At 30.6% G+C, this 18,936-nt stretch overlaps 1 protein-coding gene across 5 annotated transcripts in view; it reads right to left on the bottom strand.

Moving 5' to 3' along the window:
* Kal1 (anosmin-1 Kallmann syndrome 1) overlaps positions 1 to 18,588 on the bottom strand; it is a 93,719-nt gene extending 75,131 nt beyond the window's left edge. The window contains exons 1-3 of one of the 5 annotated variants that reach the window (XR_015825434.1): positions 18,303 to 18,582; positions 8,815 to 8,972; positions 8,446 to 8,704 (exon numbers count right to left, since the gene is read on the bottom strand). Coding sequence is in view for 3 of the 5 variants with exons in the window: in XM_088242791.1 (XP_088098917.1) it covers positions 8,446 to 8,616 (171 nt within the window). In the remaining 2 variants the exon portion in view is untranslated. Of the gene's footprint in view, positions 1 to 8,445; positions 8,973 to 18,302 lie in introns of all 5 variants that reach the window. The other 4 variants (XM_088242791.1, XM_088242792.1, XR_015825433.1 and 1 more) reach the window with 4 other exon arrangements.
* Positions 18,589 to 18,936: the final 348 nt, after the last annotated feature.

Genomic DNA, 18,936 nt, shown 5'->3' with positions numbered 1-18,936 from the left:
GCCAGGATAGAAGTGTATAGCGGTTCATTCTCTCTGCCTATCCCTACGGGGAAATGGCGTGATGGTGTAGTTAGTAGTAGTAGTTGAGTAATATATGGAAAAAAGTTGGGGCGTAAATGTTTTATTCGTCGACCAACCAGGGCTACATTCAACGAGAATGCATATCCTAAAAAAGTGGGAAAATGTTATTTTTTTGTACAAAAAAAGTTTTTTTTTAAATGTTTACAAACAACATTCGTTTTTAATGGATCCCAATCACGTTCTTTTCGTAAATTCCTTATAATTTTTACTTTTTAATTTTAATTTTTACTAGATCTACCTTTCATGAGCCGGTTTAAGTGGCCACTTTGCACACTGTGTAATATTCTACCTAATAAATGTACGCAGACAACATACGACGTCTTTATCGGAATTATGATATGTTTTATAAAACAAAATTTTATTTCATTGAAAAGATCTATAGTGCTATATTTGAACATTTATATTCCTTCAATTATTTTATTTTTTTATTTTATTTATTCACACTCTTTATCAAAATACAATTCCATATTCACTTTGCCCAGCTAACAAGGGTACATACCCCGTTCCAAGCTAGGCAATTACATTTTAATATATTATAATACTTAACAAATTAATATAGAACACAGACAAACAAAATTAAACTTATTCGGATACATATTTTGATTCATATACATACAGACATACACATATATACACACATGTATATGTAAATATACACATATATACACATGTACATATACACACACACGTACATACGCCCATGCGCATACACGTACATACATTTATAAAAACATAGACAATTTATGTATGTATAAATATATATTTTTTAAATTATTCCTTATTTTTTTATATTTTATTTTTGACATCCAGTAAGGTTCTCCAATCCGTGGCATGCATCAACTTTTCTGACTCCCTACGACCAATGTCATGAAAGAACGAGGTCAACACCTTCCGTAACTTGACAACACTCCCGTCTTTCCACGATTCTGGCAAAAGGTTATGGACCTTTTTGCCTACGTTATAGTGTTGTCTCGATGCCAGAACAGTGTTGACCCCTCGCATGAGTTCAAATATTCGCAGAGTGGTAAATGTTACACAGTGTTTAAAGTGACCACTTAAACCAACCAATGACAGGTCATAGGCCCTATAGATGTCTGGACTTCTATATTCCCTTCTTTGAAATGTTCTTCATCTCTGTTGTAATACGTTAATCTATTTAAAGAGTCAGTAATTAAGCCCTGTCACAACCGACACCGCGATAGCCGGTATGATTTAAAGAGTTCTTGTCTGCAAACATTTAGAAATACTCAAAATACTGTTTACCCTGTTAAGTAATTAACACGCTAAAAGCGTTTTAAAACAAGCAATCCGCTTAATTATGATAATTTATATCTAATGTCTCTGCCGGCTTTCAGTATACGTTTCTAAAACCGTATTTATACCCACGGCTATAAATAGTTAAATTGATTTGATTCATTTTTATAACAAAAAATAAAAAATCATTATTTGTTTTGACCAATGTAAGCATTGGAAAATTCTTGAGCAATGATTTAACGCATTGATTTTATTTTGAATGTGTTTGAAATTACCGTTGATCGGATTATTTTTATCGTATTATATTTTATTTATTAATTAAAAACCTTCCCAGCATTCAAAACAAAACACATCATCATCATTCCCTTTCCGCATTTAATGGTGCATAGGGCACTGCATTGGTACACCAATCGCAGTGTATCTGGATCATTTTTGTTACATGACGGTAAAAGAATCAGCCTTACGCTTCAAGTACCAGTCCAGGGACTATGAAATATTCTGGTGTGAAAACACGTTTTTAAATAAATATTTCATATCAACCATGTCGGAAATCCAACGGGACCTCTTGCATGGTAGGTAAATGCGCTGACTACTACACCACGAGGCTGACTCTACATACTATAACATTATTAATACGTATTTTGACAACAGCGTAATGGACTGTCCGAAGTATTATTTGTGCATCTATAGTATATTTTTACAATTTCCATGTAATGTTTTTATATTTCTTGAGTTCATCAACTTTAAACTTAATTTTACACCTGAACTGACTGACTTTAATTTTTACTTAACCTTTTAAATTTGTCATCCCTTCCTAAGCAAAGAATTCTTAATGATGCAATCAATTTTATAAAATGGTGAATGGCACACTGGACGTCCTTGATTTAACGAAACCGAAAAGTAACAATGTCCCAAATAGATGTACAAGATTGCAGTCTACCTTTGTTGTGGCGTCTGATGAGCGGAATAATTTTGTGAATTCTCCAATCGTCAGACTACACCGGCGCGGAAACGAGTATAGAGAACTTAATACGTTTCACTTTCCAATCTCGGTTTTTAGATTAAAAATAACTTACAGCACTCTGATTTTTTGAATTTTACTTGACTACACTTAAATAACATATTTTGCTTGAATGATTGTAATCAAATAAAATAATACATGTAACGTAAAAGCAAATACAATGTCTTGTAGAGCAGATAATTTTCATTGGAATGCCGTATAGCCATAACCATTTTGTTTTACTTTTGTGTTCACTTTTGGATGTGGAAAAAAACGGACGCAACTTATGTTAACACCTAATAATATTTTTTTAAAGTTGAGATTTTTAAACTAATTAATTATAACAATATTAAAAAATTATAATTTAAATGATAATATTTTTTATTCTGTAAAATTGGATCTGCGTTATATATACTTATTTGATTAAATTGTTGCTATAATTATAACCTAATATCACTAAGGTCCATTCTAGCTCCTTGATCCAATGCTTCCAAATTATTGTGCTACTATTTTATGTAACTCAACAAAATGTACGCAACATCCACTCTTTCTAATCGAATCAAATTAACGCTCGTAAATTTTAACGACACAAAATTTAGAATAAAAAAATCGTTGTTCAGTTTGAAAATAATTGATCCAATTTAGGTGGGTAAAACACTGTTTACTGTAATTTTGTTTCACGAAGGAAAGAGATATTCAATCTCAACTAAAATTTCTGTGGCTTGGGTCTAAAAGGGCCAACGTTGTAAAGCACATTACGGCAGATTAACTTTAAAGCAATTTTGTAACGTTATAATAAACTGTTTGAGGTGTTTGAAACTATTTTCAATAAAAATACGCTAAAGCCGGTTCATTATTACAAGAACTTCCAAATAAACAAACCAGCCGAGTGATATCCGACGTGACGAAAAATAGCATATTTTACACATTATCATATTAATCTCGGCACGGTAGAATTATCGTGGATTAACAGTTATTAGATTCGTTAGTACCTATTTAAATTTGATATATTTTTATTTTTTTTAAACTCCATTGTTAATGACTTTAATAAGAATATAAATAAAAACGCCTACGTTAATTTTATTTTTTTATTATTAGCGTTCTTATGATTAAACCAAATATTTCAATTACAATTACTTCCTATAAAAAAAGTTGGGGTAGAGTAGGGTTCAAACCTCGGACCTCTGATCTGTGAGTCCGCACAACTAGCCACGGGACCACAACTCGATTCAAATAATATTGCAAAACTTAACAAAAGAGATTTTAATAAAATTTTGTCAAAATCATCATTAAAATTTAGCTAGTATTTTGAGGTATAAATCCTGCAAAAGAAAATCGACTGGAGATTAGTCGGTCTCATGGTGTACTGGTTATTGTGTTTGCCCGGCATTAAATAAATAAATAATTATAAAACAATAAATATCGAACCACCGTATTGTATTTTATCATGCCGTGTAGATTTTTGTAGTAGTGTGAAATGGACCAATTATGCGATATCACGCAATGGGCTCGTGGTTTGCACGTGCACAGCGGTCTAGTCTTCGTGAATGTACGGTACAACATATGTTTGTATTTATATTTTTTAATACTTGTTTTCATTAATTGCCAACCAATCCTCTATGAAATGTTATCTAGAAGAAAAAAAACCGATATTGGCTCTTTTAGACCCAAGACACAGATTTTATGTATGTTTAATACGTATGTACCCATGGGGTTTTATTATTATATAATATCGTTGTTTTCCGTTTCTTCAAAACCTTTTATACTAGCTTTTAGTCGTCCTTTTATTGTTCTTATCATTTTTGGGATCAGAAAAAAGCAAGGTGCCAAGTCCGGTGAATACCGTGGCTGCTGCATCAATACGATCTGTTTTTTTGTCACAAAGTCGCTAACAAGCCGTGAGGCGTAAGTAAGCGTCTGTCATTTTCACTCTGGAATAATCTTTTAAATTTGCCGATCACACAAAAACGAGTCTTAGTTTATCTGTCAAAAACCAGCTACGCGTTTTAAATGGCCTAGGAGGAAAAAAAGTTTCGTACCAGAAATATTTCCTTACAATTTTACATTTCAAACGCAATGTATTGCAAGTATGCACTATGAATCATTTTTGTCAATAAACGCCGTGTTTTTGCACTGAAAATATAATTTTAGTTCAACCTATATAATTATTTATTTGCAAGTACAAAAAATAAGTTTTTTAGCGGACTTGTTGTTAAAAGCAATATCTTCCAGCCAACCTAAACATAATCTGGTTAAAAGAAGAGTTAGTAAATTTTTTCACTAAAACAACAAATATATATCAATAGATACACATATGAAAAAACCTAATTAATTAAAAATAACAGCTGTTTTTAATGGGGACATAAAGTTTGCATACATCAACTTAATAAAAGTACAGTATGGAGAATGGAGAAAGGAATTTGTAATCAGATAATGAGTTTGGAATGAGAGAGCAAAAAGAACCGGGAAAGAAAAGGAAAAAAAAAAATGAAGAGAGGTTAGAGTTCTAAGGATTTATAGTAATGTTTTAGATGTTTTTTTAAGGTGGCCGGAGTAGGTGCATTTTTTACATGTAGAAAAATGACTGAAAAATGATGTGCTATGTCGAGTAATAAATGTTTTCTTTCCTGAGAAGAACGAAGCCAAAGACTATGATCAGGACTACTTTTGTTTCGGTGTTTATAATTATTATTTCATGTTTGTCGCCTCGTAAGCTGCCGAAATTGCTATGAAAATGCTCTTAAAGCATATTTTTTTGTCTTGACTGTATACCTACCATATACTATTCTTCCTAAATTTATTCCGTTACACGTTCTAGGAGTCAACGTACAATGCACACTCTCATACAGAAATAATTAGCGATACTAATAAGTGTATTATCTCTCCGAGTACGCTAAAAACAACATACAGAATTTCAATGCCAAGGAATGCATAAATACAAAAATATTCTCATTCACAAATTATTGTGACTTTTTGGCCTTAATGGAGACTGAAACACGTGAATGGATTTAGTTAACTAAAATGTAAATATTTGTTTGAAATTTCGTGTTTTTTGTCCCAACAAACATATTCCAAAATTTATACGCATTTTTTATCCCTACTTTTATCAATTCCGTTTCTTTCTTGAGCCCCAATCACAATGGTAATTTAACAGTGTTATCTTCAATTGTTTATAGAGTAAAATAGATTTTTCGATATTAAAAATAGAATATTCGTAATTAGAAATAATTAAATAATTGAGTTTCATTACAGATTTCTGATAAAAATACTTTAATTTTTCGTCCTTCGTATAGAAAATTTCGATTCTACGATTATAGACTATTAAAGATAACTCTGTTAACTTCCCATGGTAATCAATACCTCAGGGGCTCAATCACAAATGACTATCGATGTGCTAAAAAACGTGCTAAGTATTTGAGCGATCACAACGAACAATTATGAACACGCTGAAGTTATCGCGATCGCGTTGCAAAACGCCAAACGCCTTCAACAATTGTTTCTTTTAATAGCTTTCTCAATTTGATTCAAAACAAATAAATAGCATAATAAATTGTGAACAAAAAATAAAACTAAATTATTTTACTTACAGTTTAGGAATATTCTCCATATTTACAAGGGTAAAATTCAAATATGTGATTGATTATGCGTTGCAAAACGTAAATATTTTGAATTTTGACATTTAATATTAGGTGTTGCCAAGCATCAAATTGAAGTATAACAATATTAAAAAAAATATAATAATCCCGATCGATAACTTCCACGGATGTTTCATTGTGACCGCGCATACGATAAACAACCACGGTGAAAAATTGTTATCACGCCGCTAATTAGCACGTCGATAGTCATTTGTGATTGTGCTGCAGGTCTCCTTCTAAACTCATTACCACATCTTACTGTCCTTATCATATAGATAATGACACGTGTACTCCTTAAGAATTGTTATCTTTATTTGTGTAAGCTCAATCTGCCCAAAAAACGGCTATAATTCAAAAATAATTATGATCATTTATTATATGTTTTAATGGACAAATTTTTACTAACTTTTCTTTTCACAAATCTGTTTTTTTTCCTGAAGATATTTTTAGCTTTTTACTTTTTTACTTTTAGCAATAAGCACGCCAATGAGCACTTATTCTTGTACTTGGCGTTTTGAATAAATTAACAAAATAAAATGCCAGATAATTGAATTATCGATTACCGATTGATAAATAAATTTATCATGTTTATTAAAAATTCAGGACACTCGTAAAATGGTACGGTTAGACTGTTTTTAAATTAGTTTTTGGGTGTGTGATGGTAATAAGTGATTCCGGCTCGATGGTTACTAGCAGAAAAATCATAAAAAGGAATCGAGTACAGTTAATTTTTTATTTATTTTTTTAAATAAAAAGAAATATTTGCGTTCTTATGATTTACCCAAATATTTAATTTTGAGGGCCATTTTCAACGAGTTGTAAATAACTCACTATTAGAAAATGGGAATCGAGTAGGGGTAGAGTAGGATTCGAACCACGGACCTTTGGTCCGTGAGTCCGAGACACTAACAACAGGGCCACAACCCGATTCGCAACCTAATTCCACCTTGTAGTTTTGTAGTGCGCGTTTGTCTACCATGCTTGAGGTTCCAGGTTCGATTCCTGGAAAGATCAAGGGCAATATTTCGTTTTCCATAAATTGTACCATATTCCGGGTCTTCTGTATTTGAAACAAACAAGATAAAAGATTTATCATAATTTACGATAACCTAGTTGTCTAGTATTTTACATATAAACATTAGAAAATATTTGCTGGGACAAAACACTCAAAATTTCATACAAATATTAAGATTTTCGTTGACTATATCAATAGACGTATTACAGTCATCAAAAAGGATGCACGGTGTGACTTTTTGTCATACAAATGTACTCTCGGATTTTTTCCCTGGATTATGGCACAATAGCGATATATTTTGTAAACGTTTTAAAGTTAGAAAGAGTACAACGTAAATTCCTTAGATTCATCAATTACAAACTTAATATACCCACTGAAAATATTGATTACGATAATTTATTATGTACACTAAATATGTCAACTCTTTGTAAAAGAAGAATTATAAATGATTTATTAAATTTATATAAAATAGCAAATGGCGTATTGGACGTCCCGGAATTGACTAGTGTTATCAGCTTAAAAGTACCTGTTCGAAATACTCGGCAGCTAACGTTATTTTTTTAATCTCCTGGCAGTCACAATTATTATTACAATTCACCAGTACCTAGACTACACCGGCGAGGTAACGAGTATGGTGAAGTTGATATATTTCGTCTGTCTTTATACAAATATAGGTTAAGTATTCAAAAGGTTATAAATTAATTTGTAAAAAATTTCTTAATATTGTTCTTTATTTAATTTTTTTTTCTCATGTATCTCTATAATAATGTATAAACTTATATGTATGTGTGTATGTTTTAATATGCAAATTTATTAAATATTTTTCTATGTACCCTATACCTATGTTGGTACATTTTCTTATTTTTACTTGTGATTGTATCTTTTAGTTTTTCTTATGTTATCTTTAATTTTAACTAATGTTTTTCTTATGTTATCTTTAATTTTACTTATGTTTCATTGCTGCACTTGAATGTGATTTCTAATATATGTAAAAGCCCGTAGGGCGTGTAAATTAATAAATAAATAATTAAACACCTTAAATATCCACAATTGGCGTGTCTTTATTGTTTGCTTTTTTCAAATAATAAAAAATTATCTTTTAAATCAAAAACCCTTAAAAGCGCCCAGTTTTATCTCCCGTCTCAGAAGCGCAGTATACAAATATGATAGCTATTTTTAACAAAAACCAAATCTTGTCGACACAGTAAAAATATTTTTGATACTTTCTTTAAAAAAAAACCTTTTCAATTTTAGGTTACGGAAAACGAGAATGCGAGATCTCAATTTTGACAACTTTAGCAATGCATAATCAGTCCAACGTGCAGTTGTCTTTTTCCCACATTATTTGGAAAGGCACCTGCGAAAAAATGACAGAAAAACCATACTGAAATAACGCCGCATATCCTCTTTAAAAATGTGCACAAAAAATAAGGATTCATAATTAAATTGATTTAACTCACCTCTCCTTTCTCCGGCTTCTGCAAATTCCAGCACTTAGCGTCGCAGTGCGCAAGCCTCAGCGCGTCGTGCTGTTCGCGCATGATCCTGCGGCCGCATTGCACGCCGTGCACACCCAGCGCGAAAACCACGAGCAATGACAACATCTTGTGCGACGCGTCGCCATCCGCCATCTTGTGCTGTGACGTAGATGGTCTAAAGCTCTCGTCGGTGGTCTGGATTCTAATCGTGTCTTATCAAGTCTTCGGGACCGACTCTAATCTAGGGGTAGCGTAGACATCATAAAACAGATTCTCCAAATTATATTTATTTTAATGTTTTACTGATTAAATTTGTTTTAAATATAATTTAAATATGCCTTTATTCATTACCGATCTAATAAAGGTGGTTTCAAAGTAGATACTGCCAATAGTTTAAACCAATATTTAACACGTTAACTTAAAATGAATGCTCTAATATTAAATTTAAAAACTCTTTCCGAGATCTCTTTTCCAATCTTTTTTTTTCATGTACAGTGGGATTCCATTTACTGAAAAAAGAAAAAATCTTTATTAAATTAGTATAATTAGATACCTGAGATAAATAAATAACTTGTAATAAATATAAAAAAATATCATCGTTCCCTTTCCCCACCTAATGGTCCATAGAGCACTGCATTGGTTCACCAATTGCAGCGTATCTTGATTATTTTTGCTACATTAAGGTAAAATGATTAGTCTTACGCTTTAAGTACCAGTCCAGGGACTATGAAATATTACGGTGTGAAAACACATATGTAAATAAATATTTCATGACCATGTCGGGAATCGAACCCGAGACTTCTTACATGATAGGCAAACGCGCTGACCATTACACCACGAGGCCGACTGAAAAATGAATATCAAGTAATTGAAACAATAAAAACAATTGTAATAATTTCATCGTAATATAAAGGTTTTTCAAATACGTTTTTATTTCATAAAAAAAAAAGAATTTATAAAAAAACACAATACATAAAGTCCTTTCTCGGTCTCGCTGAGTAATGGTCGGCGCATTTGCCTACTATACAAGAGGTCTCGGGTTCGATTCCCGTCATGGTTGATGTAAAATATTTATTTAAAAGGGTGTTTTCACACTAGAATATTTCATAGTCCCTGAACTGGTACCTGAAGCGTAAGACTGACCACCTTACCTTCCAAAATTCCCTATGCACCATTAGATGCGGAACGGGAATGATGAAAAAAATGATTAAGTTCTTTTTTACTATACATTAAATGTAAGACTCCTACTAATGTTAGAGACGCCCTTCTTTATTTACATTTAAATCAAGATTTAAATATTTGAGTTGTTTGTTTCTCCTTCTTCTTTCCAACCTATCACCCTTCCTCTCCTTTCTTTATAGTTCAGTATAATTTTTTTAGCTCATTTCTGTTTTACATTGGTTATAAAAAATTGTATTCTGTTAAAATATGTAAGTCTACTTGTAATTTTCTCAAACTGAACGGTTTGGGTAGGTTGGAAGAAATTGGCCAAAGGCCAAATGCCCGCCCTTATGTGTATACAAATTGTACATAAAGTGTAAAAATAAATTAATTAATTGGATTGAACAGCTTGAGAGCCTTCGGCATAATGTATTTGTAAAGTTATCTAACCACCCAATAGTCTTAAAAAAACAAACACATCTTGTGATAATAAAAAAATATATCAAACAATTGTTTATACAAAAATGTCAAAGATACGACCTCGTCACCATTTATAATAATATATAATACTCGTAATTACAATATTTTGAGTTTGTTCAAACGTTTGTAGACAAAAGACTGGATTTCACCCCCTAGGGAGTCATTAAAATCATTAACAAATTACCACAGGGATAGAGCACACTTTGGAGAAGTAAAAATAGAAGTCTAGGCATTTACAGGGCTTATGACCTGTCATCAGCTGGTTTAAGTGGCCACTTTACACACTGTGTAACATTCACCATTTTTCCCATGTTTGAATATCTATATTTCTAGACTTACATATTATCTTCTCAAAAGTGTTATCCATACCTGTTGTAATTTGATCATCTTTATGACTTCCTAGGAGGGGAAATCAAGTCTTTTGTCTACAAACGTTTAGACAAACTGGAAATATTGTAACGAAACCAACTTGTCCAGAAAGAAGTTTGAAAATTGGAATAGTGTTTTCAAGCGTTGCCAAGTACGTGAAATAATTCGTTTAGATGAATCTCTTCACAACAATAAAGGTTTCAGCTCTTTAACATAACTCAAAACAATAGGTGGAAGAATTAAAGAAATACGGATGTTCAAAAAAAGGTAAAATAGTGAATGTTACACAATGTGTAAAATGGCCACTTAACCAGCCAATGACAGGTCATAAGCCCTGTAAATGCCTAGACATCCATATTTACTTCTCTTAAGTGTTCTCCATCCCTGTTGTAATTTGTTTATATTTAATAAAATTTTAAGCGGGAAACATGCGTTTTAAAATAACAAAATTAACAAGAAGCGAATAGATCCCTTGGTACCTACACTACGCACACAGGTGCACATCTATTATCATCTACCAGGGAACAGCCAAATGTGAACCAAATGTTTTTACAGTTATTTACTAGGAAAAGGTTAATAGATCCTGTAAACTGCATACCAAAATAAAACAGCGACCCTTCGAGTTCGAGTATCGTCTATCATCTTGTTAACCTTAATAATAAGTTTTTTTGTTTAGGTTTTTATATTTTACTTTTTGTGCTGTTACATGTTCACTTAATTGCCATACTTACTAGTTCTTTGCTCGATGTATTATTATTGTGTTTTTTTTTAGTTTTTTTTATTGTTAACTTTTTAATATCTTTCTTATATTGTTGAAATTCCACTCGTCGATGCGTTTTGTAGCTGCAAGACTTTTTGTGATGTTAGCTATCATATTATATTTATCATGTTATGTAAATGTTATCAAATATCTTAATTTAGTAAATGGGTCTAGAATTTCAACCGTCCATGCGCTCAGTAGCTGTTTAATTTTTGCTGCAAACTTTAAAAAAAAACTTTTTTTTTTCAGACACTCGTCTTTTGTAATGGTTTTTATTATAATTCTAAAATGGAGTAAATCTTTAATTTATTATAGAAATAAAAGACGAGTACTACTTTAATCCACAAATTTGAAATATCCAGTCACCGGTAGTAATGTTGAATTCTCTATCCTTACCTCTGTTTAGTATAAATACATTGAACTTCTTAATGAAGGTGCCAGTCTCGAAGATGTCGTGAAAGCGATGAAACCGGTCTCTGGATATTCTAAATTTGTGGGTTAGAGTATCACTCGTCTTTTATTTCTAAAATAAATAACAATATACTTCCATCAATAATTTTCACTTACAAACTGAAATGCTTTAATTTATCGCTTAAACCAGCCAGTGACAGGTCATAACCCCTGATAATGCCTTGACTTCCATATTTTCTTCTCGAAAGTGTTTTTCCTCTATGTTGCAATAAATGTGGATCTAAATTACTCCCTGGGGAGGAAATTCCACCAGTTATAATATAACATAATTTATGTGGGTTATCTATTGATCATATTTTATTGCGTCATTATGCGATGCATGTTGACTTTAATCCTAATATAAAAAAATCAAAGTTTAAAAGCCCGACCTCATTTTAATCTAACATGTAGGTAATATTATATTACAAGTAGAATTCCTTTTATATTAAAAAGTGACGAGATAAGAATCATTGTCGATACAAGTTGTCGCTAAATTTATTTGCATAATTATTTGATTGACGTATCTAATCTCACACTGCATTTATTTTAGTAATATTAGAATTTAAATAGTGATATCGTGTTAAAATTATAAAAAAATACGAATGTGTATGTATGTCAGTATTTCAACGGCCCATTTCACACATACCGTCCAAATTAACGCGGCACGGTAAAATTAGGGATTGACAATAAATTGAACTTAGTTATTCAGAAAGCAGCCAGCCATAGAAAAATGAAACTGAGATAATAGCACCTTTGTGAAAAGAGTGAATGAACAAATCTCCACAACAGTTGGAATGTTTTTGACTTTAACAAATGATAAACAAGGAATGAATTAGTTTTTTTTTACGTTCCACACAAGAATTGGATTATGTATTTGACCAGTTTTAATGATTTTTTTAATTCGTTAAGATTTTCTAGTGCTTTAGGGGTTTTCTAGAAATTGAGAAATGCCGTTTCTGTGATGGACGCTATTTTCAGAAAGTGATTTAATCATTTCTTTTGTATGAAAGCGGTCTGGTTGTTTATAGCAGAACATCGAATTGACTCATTACTACTTGACGAATAACTCATTTTTTTTTATTGTGAACTGGCTGCTTTATGCATAACTACGTTCAATTATAGTGTATATTCATGATTTGTATTTTTAAAAGTATATTCAGCGACTACTCTCAGGTAAAAATCCTGCTAAAGGAAATAGAGTTAAGGCTAGTCGGTCTCATGGTGTACAGGTTAGTGCATTAGCCTGGAATTAAATAAATAAAAACAATAAAAAAAATATTAAAATACAATAAAAATTGAACCACTGTATGTCGTATTATCGTGCCGTGGGGATTTTTAAGGTCGTCGGAAATGGGCTAATATGTGTCAACTGTGTCTAACGAAAACCGATATAAGTAAAAAAAATAAATGAGTGAGTTAAGCGTTTTAGCCATTACGATACGGAGGTCACCGTTTTTTTTACATGCAATAACTTATTGTTGTTTTTTTGTGATAGTACAATATTTATTTTGAAATAGTAAAAGACAAACCATAGCAAAAAATTCTTAAATAGATCAAATAAAAATTAAAACCTCTAAAACTATCACTGAACATCAAAAACACACTACGGGAAAAATTCAGATAAAGAAAATAGTTTCCCGGTTTGAAAGCTATTGTTGTTAATAATTTTGAAAGTTAAAATTCAGATTAAAAGAAAGTTCTGCTTAGTTTGACCATATAAATATTTTTGTTAGTTAAGTTTCTAGATATAATTTGATACACATTGCGAGTAAGTGTTTATGAATTGTTGGTTTTTTAATAGACCTTTAACCAAACAAAATATCAAACATATTTTATTTATTAATAAAATATGGCACAAATTTATAACGCATACATAAAATAAAAATAAAATCATATTTAAGCCACAAGAAGTGGCTTGATGAGGTTGATAACCTATTTTAGAGGAAATATCGTTTTGATTCTGCCAAGAATATTTTTTTATTTACTTTATATTATTGTGCACACAGTTCTGTGTTGGTGTAATATAACAAGAAAAAATCTTACAAAGAAGGACGCAGGCCACAACACAATATACGTATAATACAAATGTCTAAACAGACTAACAAGATGTAATAAGATCAGATGATTTTATTTGTGCTAGTGTTATTATTGTTTTTCATGTTGATTATTAATTATCATCAATAAGTAAAAAGTAACGTATTTGCCCGAATATAACGCAGCTTCGAATATAACGTGACCTATATATTTTGAGCAGTAATGAAAGAAAAAATCCACTAATCTTAAAGTTATATAAAACAAGTGTTATATTCGGTATCGCGTTATATTCGGACTTATACGGTATGTTCTTAATTTCGAAATAAGATTAATTTAAATGTACTCTTTTCGACTTATAACTGTTTTCTTAGTGACCGTAGAGTTAAAATGATAAGCTACAGCTAATAAAAAAAATGATCGATAAAATTACGTAAACCAGTTAATCTTTCTTCTTTTTTATCGGTACTATTACTTGTGCGTCTTAAAACATTCTAATATCTTTTTTTACATAAAGTGATTACGAAATAAATTTAAAATGTTTTTGATTTATCTCTTATGACTGCTACTTTCACACCGTTTCTCCGCAGATGTAAGCAGATAAGTTGGAGCGCCAATATATATGTCAAATTGCGCCTAAAATGGCAATTTGAAATAATGTCAAATTAATCATCATCATCATCATTTTCCTTTCTGAATCTTGTGATACATAAGGCACTGCATTGTCAAATCAAATATAGCGTAATTTGATCATATGTTACATGAAGGTAAAATGATTGGTCTCACGCTTCAAGTACCAGTCCATGAACAATAGAGTATTTTCGTTTAAACAACCTTTGAAATCAATGTTTTACGTCCTACCTGCCAGGAATTGAACCCAGAACCTTAAGAATGGTAAGCGTTCGCACGAACCACCATACAACACGGCGGACATATCGTGGGTATACTGGCAAAAAGCTTTAACTCTCAAATCCCTGTTTTGAGAAATCAAGCATTTAAGTTTTTTTTACTATTTTATATCTTATTTAAATATGTAAGATGTTAAGTGCTTATTTAAGAACATGTTTTTAATTTGTCCGTTTCTTAATCTTATATTTAGTAAATATTAAGTTATTTAAAGCTTTTAGCCTGAATAAAATACCGAGTAAACCTGAAATTTATTTTTTAAAATACAGATATATGACATTTAATATGACTGTATTTTGCCAGTATGTAGAGCGTAAAAAACTTTACAAAACTGCATCATTAAGTCAAATCCGCATATTTTCGAGTTAAAGTTTTTTGCCAGTATACCCAAGATATATTCATTCGATTTTCTTTTTCAGGATTTTTACCTAGAGCAGCTATCTAGTCAAAAATATTTATCCAGGGTTTTGGTTCAATTTCACATACAGAGACACGATAAAATCAATGTTTCACGTCTATTCTGTCTGAAACTGAACCCGGGACCTCGAGAATGGTATGTGAGCCCACCAACCTTAATTATTTCAATAAAAAATAACTTTTATAATTCTCGGGTTCAAATTTGAGTAAATACTAAACGGCTCGCAGTTGGCGTCACGTCACTTCCACGTAATACACCCCACCCTGTTTGTCTAATAAGGCGCAAAACATCTCGTTTTCGGGTAATTAAAAATATGCGTATTTTTAACCATTGAAGAAAATTTATCCGACGTTTCGAGGAAAAAATAATGATACGAAAAATAATAATCTCACAAATATGACAAGACATTGTGTATAATTTAACAACATTTCAATTATCTTCAAAGGTTTGTAGATATGTTCTGAATGTCAAAATTCAGGGACATAATCTTCTTCTTCTTAGTTTTTTTGGCTTTTTTCACCCTTAACTGGGGTGTTCTAGCCAGTGTCGAGTTTAAGATATCTTGTGGTTAGTATTTGATATTACATACACTTTACATAATGTATAACTTATTTACAACTTAATTCCATTTATAACTACATATTTATATAAAATTTTAAATATCTGTTTATTGGGTGGGGACCAGGGAGATAATCGAAACCCACAGAAGCAAAAAAAATAGGTTTTTTTGAATAAATATGAAAGTCAATACATTTATGGGGATTACGACCTGTCATTAAGTGGTTGAAACACATTGTGTAACATTCACCATTTTACCTAGAATTGAACGTCCATATTTCTTTAATTTTTTCGCACGTGATCTTATACGTTCATGATTTATTTCATTAGGTGAAGTGATTTTACACTAATAGATTACATTGAGTATGTATGGTAAAAGCGTAACCGCGTTGCACAAATTATACTCGCGCTATGATGATTATATGCAATGTGTACTAGCTACACATCACAGGAAAGGGAGAGTTGACAAATAATTTTATTTGAATAATATTCGTACTTAATTTAAATGTAATCAAAATGAAATTAAAAATAAATAAAGATAACGTATGACAATAGAGATGAAGAACATTTGATAGAAGGAAATATAGAATTTTAGGCATTTAGCAGGCATTATAGCATTGCCAGGATTTATAACCTGTCATTGGCTGGTTTGAGAAACCATTTTACACACTGTGTAACATTCACCATTCTGCCCGTGTCTGAACATCTATATCCTTCAATTCTTCCATCTGTTGATATTTGTGAAGTTAAAGAGGCGAAACCCTTGTTTATGCGGGTGACATTCTCACCGAATGATTTCACCTGCATACTAGAAAACGCATTAAAAAAAATTTCAATTTTTATGCTTCTTAGACCAGCTGATTATATCAACAATATTTTGAGTCTATCTAAATTTTTGTAGACAAGAACTGGATTCAACCCCCTTAGGAATAAAATATTCATTGTTGAATTTAATATTATTTGTCGTTTCGTAGCTTTATAAAAATAAACCTATTGAGTAATGAGGATCCCAAGAGTATTGAATCCCGCTTTTTTATAAACTCAAAATATAGTTGATCATTTTATTTTTGTAGAAATTAAATAAATTTTGTTTTTAAATATTTTCGATGTTTAAAACGCATTATGTGTTTAAAAATTACATTGATATTCCGATTCCACGTATAACTTAATAAATATCTTTTCAAGTACTACAAAACGACAAACAGTAATATTAAATTCAAGTATAAATAATTTAATCTCGTTTTGATCACATAAATAACATATTCATTATGATTTTCAGCATAATTTCAAAAATACTATTCTTTCGGATTTAAAATTATTTTTCTCTCTCGTGAAAAAAGGAGTTTGAGTATCAAAACATCAATGTAAATTTCTGCATGGAAAAGTATTATTATATTTACTTTTTAGTGCCATAGTATTAATTTGACTCTCGTTTTTTTATATCATAAATTATGCCAAATCTATTTTTGGTAAATATGCCATTAAATCGTTTCTCAAAGAAAAACCAATAAAAATAGAAAAGGATATAAAAATATCTAAATAACGAAATGTAATAGATATAAAGAGTAGTGTTCTTATCTATAAAACAATCATATATCCACACATAAATTACTGTTCTTCCATTCTTTTTTTATTCAATGAAGAGGAAATTAAAAATATACAAATTCTTCGATATAAGGCGATGGGGATTATACTCAAAAGAAATATGTATTCTAATATAGAAAGAATGAAAAAAAAATTGGCTTGCTCTCAGTGAAGCAGAAAATAAAAAATAATGTAGCAGTTTTTTAACATAAAATAATTAAGGGGATGAATAAAATAAAAACAATAATAAAATTTAGCGAACAATGTCATGCATATTTATGAAACAAGGGATAAAAAAAGATAAGATTACCAATAAAGAGAAAAACAGAATCTCAAAACTCATTGTACCAGGGATCAAATCTCTACAATGAGTTACCTCAAGAAATAAAAGAAATAGAAGGAATTGAATTATTTAAAATTAATTTGAAAAATACGTTCTTGAGAAATTTTGAAAAAAATAGTAAAGTTTATAAAAGTTTATATTATTTCTTCAGGTGTATGAACTAACAATAAAGCATAAATAAATAAAACATTTGTAAATAAATTTTTTTATATTCAAAGCGTTAAAATTGTGGTTATTTAATTAATATTATGTATGCTTAAAGTATTACCTTTGTGGTCAAACATTTTTACTAATGTTAGTAAATATTAGTATTAAAAGTACGAACTTATACTTATTTTTACAAACATTATTATTTATCATATAATTAAAATTAAAATATCAATTTTTTTTTTTTATTAGATATATAAATAATTTCCCTTAAAAATGTTTTTATTATGACGTACTACAGCTTTTTTGTCATTACACTTATAATTTTATATAAATAATTTATGTTTTTGACCTCCGATACCCTGATATTGAGGTGCAAATTTTGCTTTTTTGAGGCCTTAAATGGAAAACTAATGCTATAAATACCTAAAGGTTAACATCGTAAAATACCGCATTAATTTTTAAATTACTCAATTTAACTATTGAGTTATTAAAAACACTATTATGAATTTTTCGATGCAGTTTAAAGGTATCAAATTAACAAAAGAAATACATATAAAAGAGTTATTTTAAAACAAAAAGTGTATAATTTTCAAAATATACTAGCTTTAATTAAAAGCAATTGTATTTACCTCTCTGTTAATTGAAAATCAAAACAAAACAGCACAAAAACTTTGAAAACAAATCAAATTATATATGTTTTAATAAGATAATAGAACTTAAATGATAAACAAGAAACGTAAATTTAATGTAATTATTTTGAATTATAACTTTTGTTTTTGGCGTTGTAAAAAACTTTTTCTTGGATTGAACCTTGAATGAAAATTGCGCGAAAATTTTGGCGCGAACCGTTAACGTGATTTATTCCGAAGGCTGCTTCCGTGCTTCCCGTGCGAAAGGCGAACGGCCACTGGTCTCTCGTCTCAAAGTCAAACGCTACTATTATAGAGGATCATGCTTTCTTGAAGAACAGGTAAATTAAAATCACCGTGTAGAAAATATCTCCATATTGATATGTTCTCCAAATCTATTCAAGGTGAGTTATTCACTTTTTTGTAAGCAACGTGTTGCTAAGATTTTGTGCCCGTGGTTTTCGCGCCCAAACAAATGTGATTAAGTTTTTTTAATTCGGTGGTCAAGTATCTGGTAGAATATTGCATTTCGTATGAAAATATAACGTGTCACTGTGGGAGGTAAAACAATAGACCTTCTCACATTGCTGATCTCCTGATAACAATCCTTATACATTCTTCGTAGGTAGGTAGA

Source organism: Micrasema longulum, unplaced genomic scaffold, assembly GCF_059751315.1.
Source record: "Micrasema longulum isolate JH-2025_06_02 unplaced genomic scaffold, ASM5975131v1 h1tg000163l, whole genome shotgun sequence".
Lineage (NCBI taxonomy): Eukaryota > Metazoa > Arthropoda > Insecta > Trichoptera > Brachycentridae > Micrasema > Micrasema longulum.
Note: the sequence above shows the minus strand (reverse complement) of the source record. Positions and strands in the feature narration are given on the sequence as shown.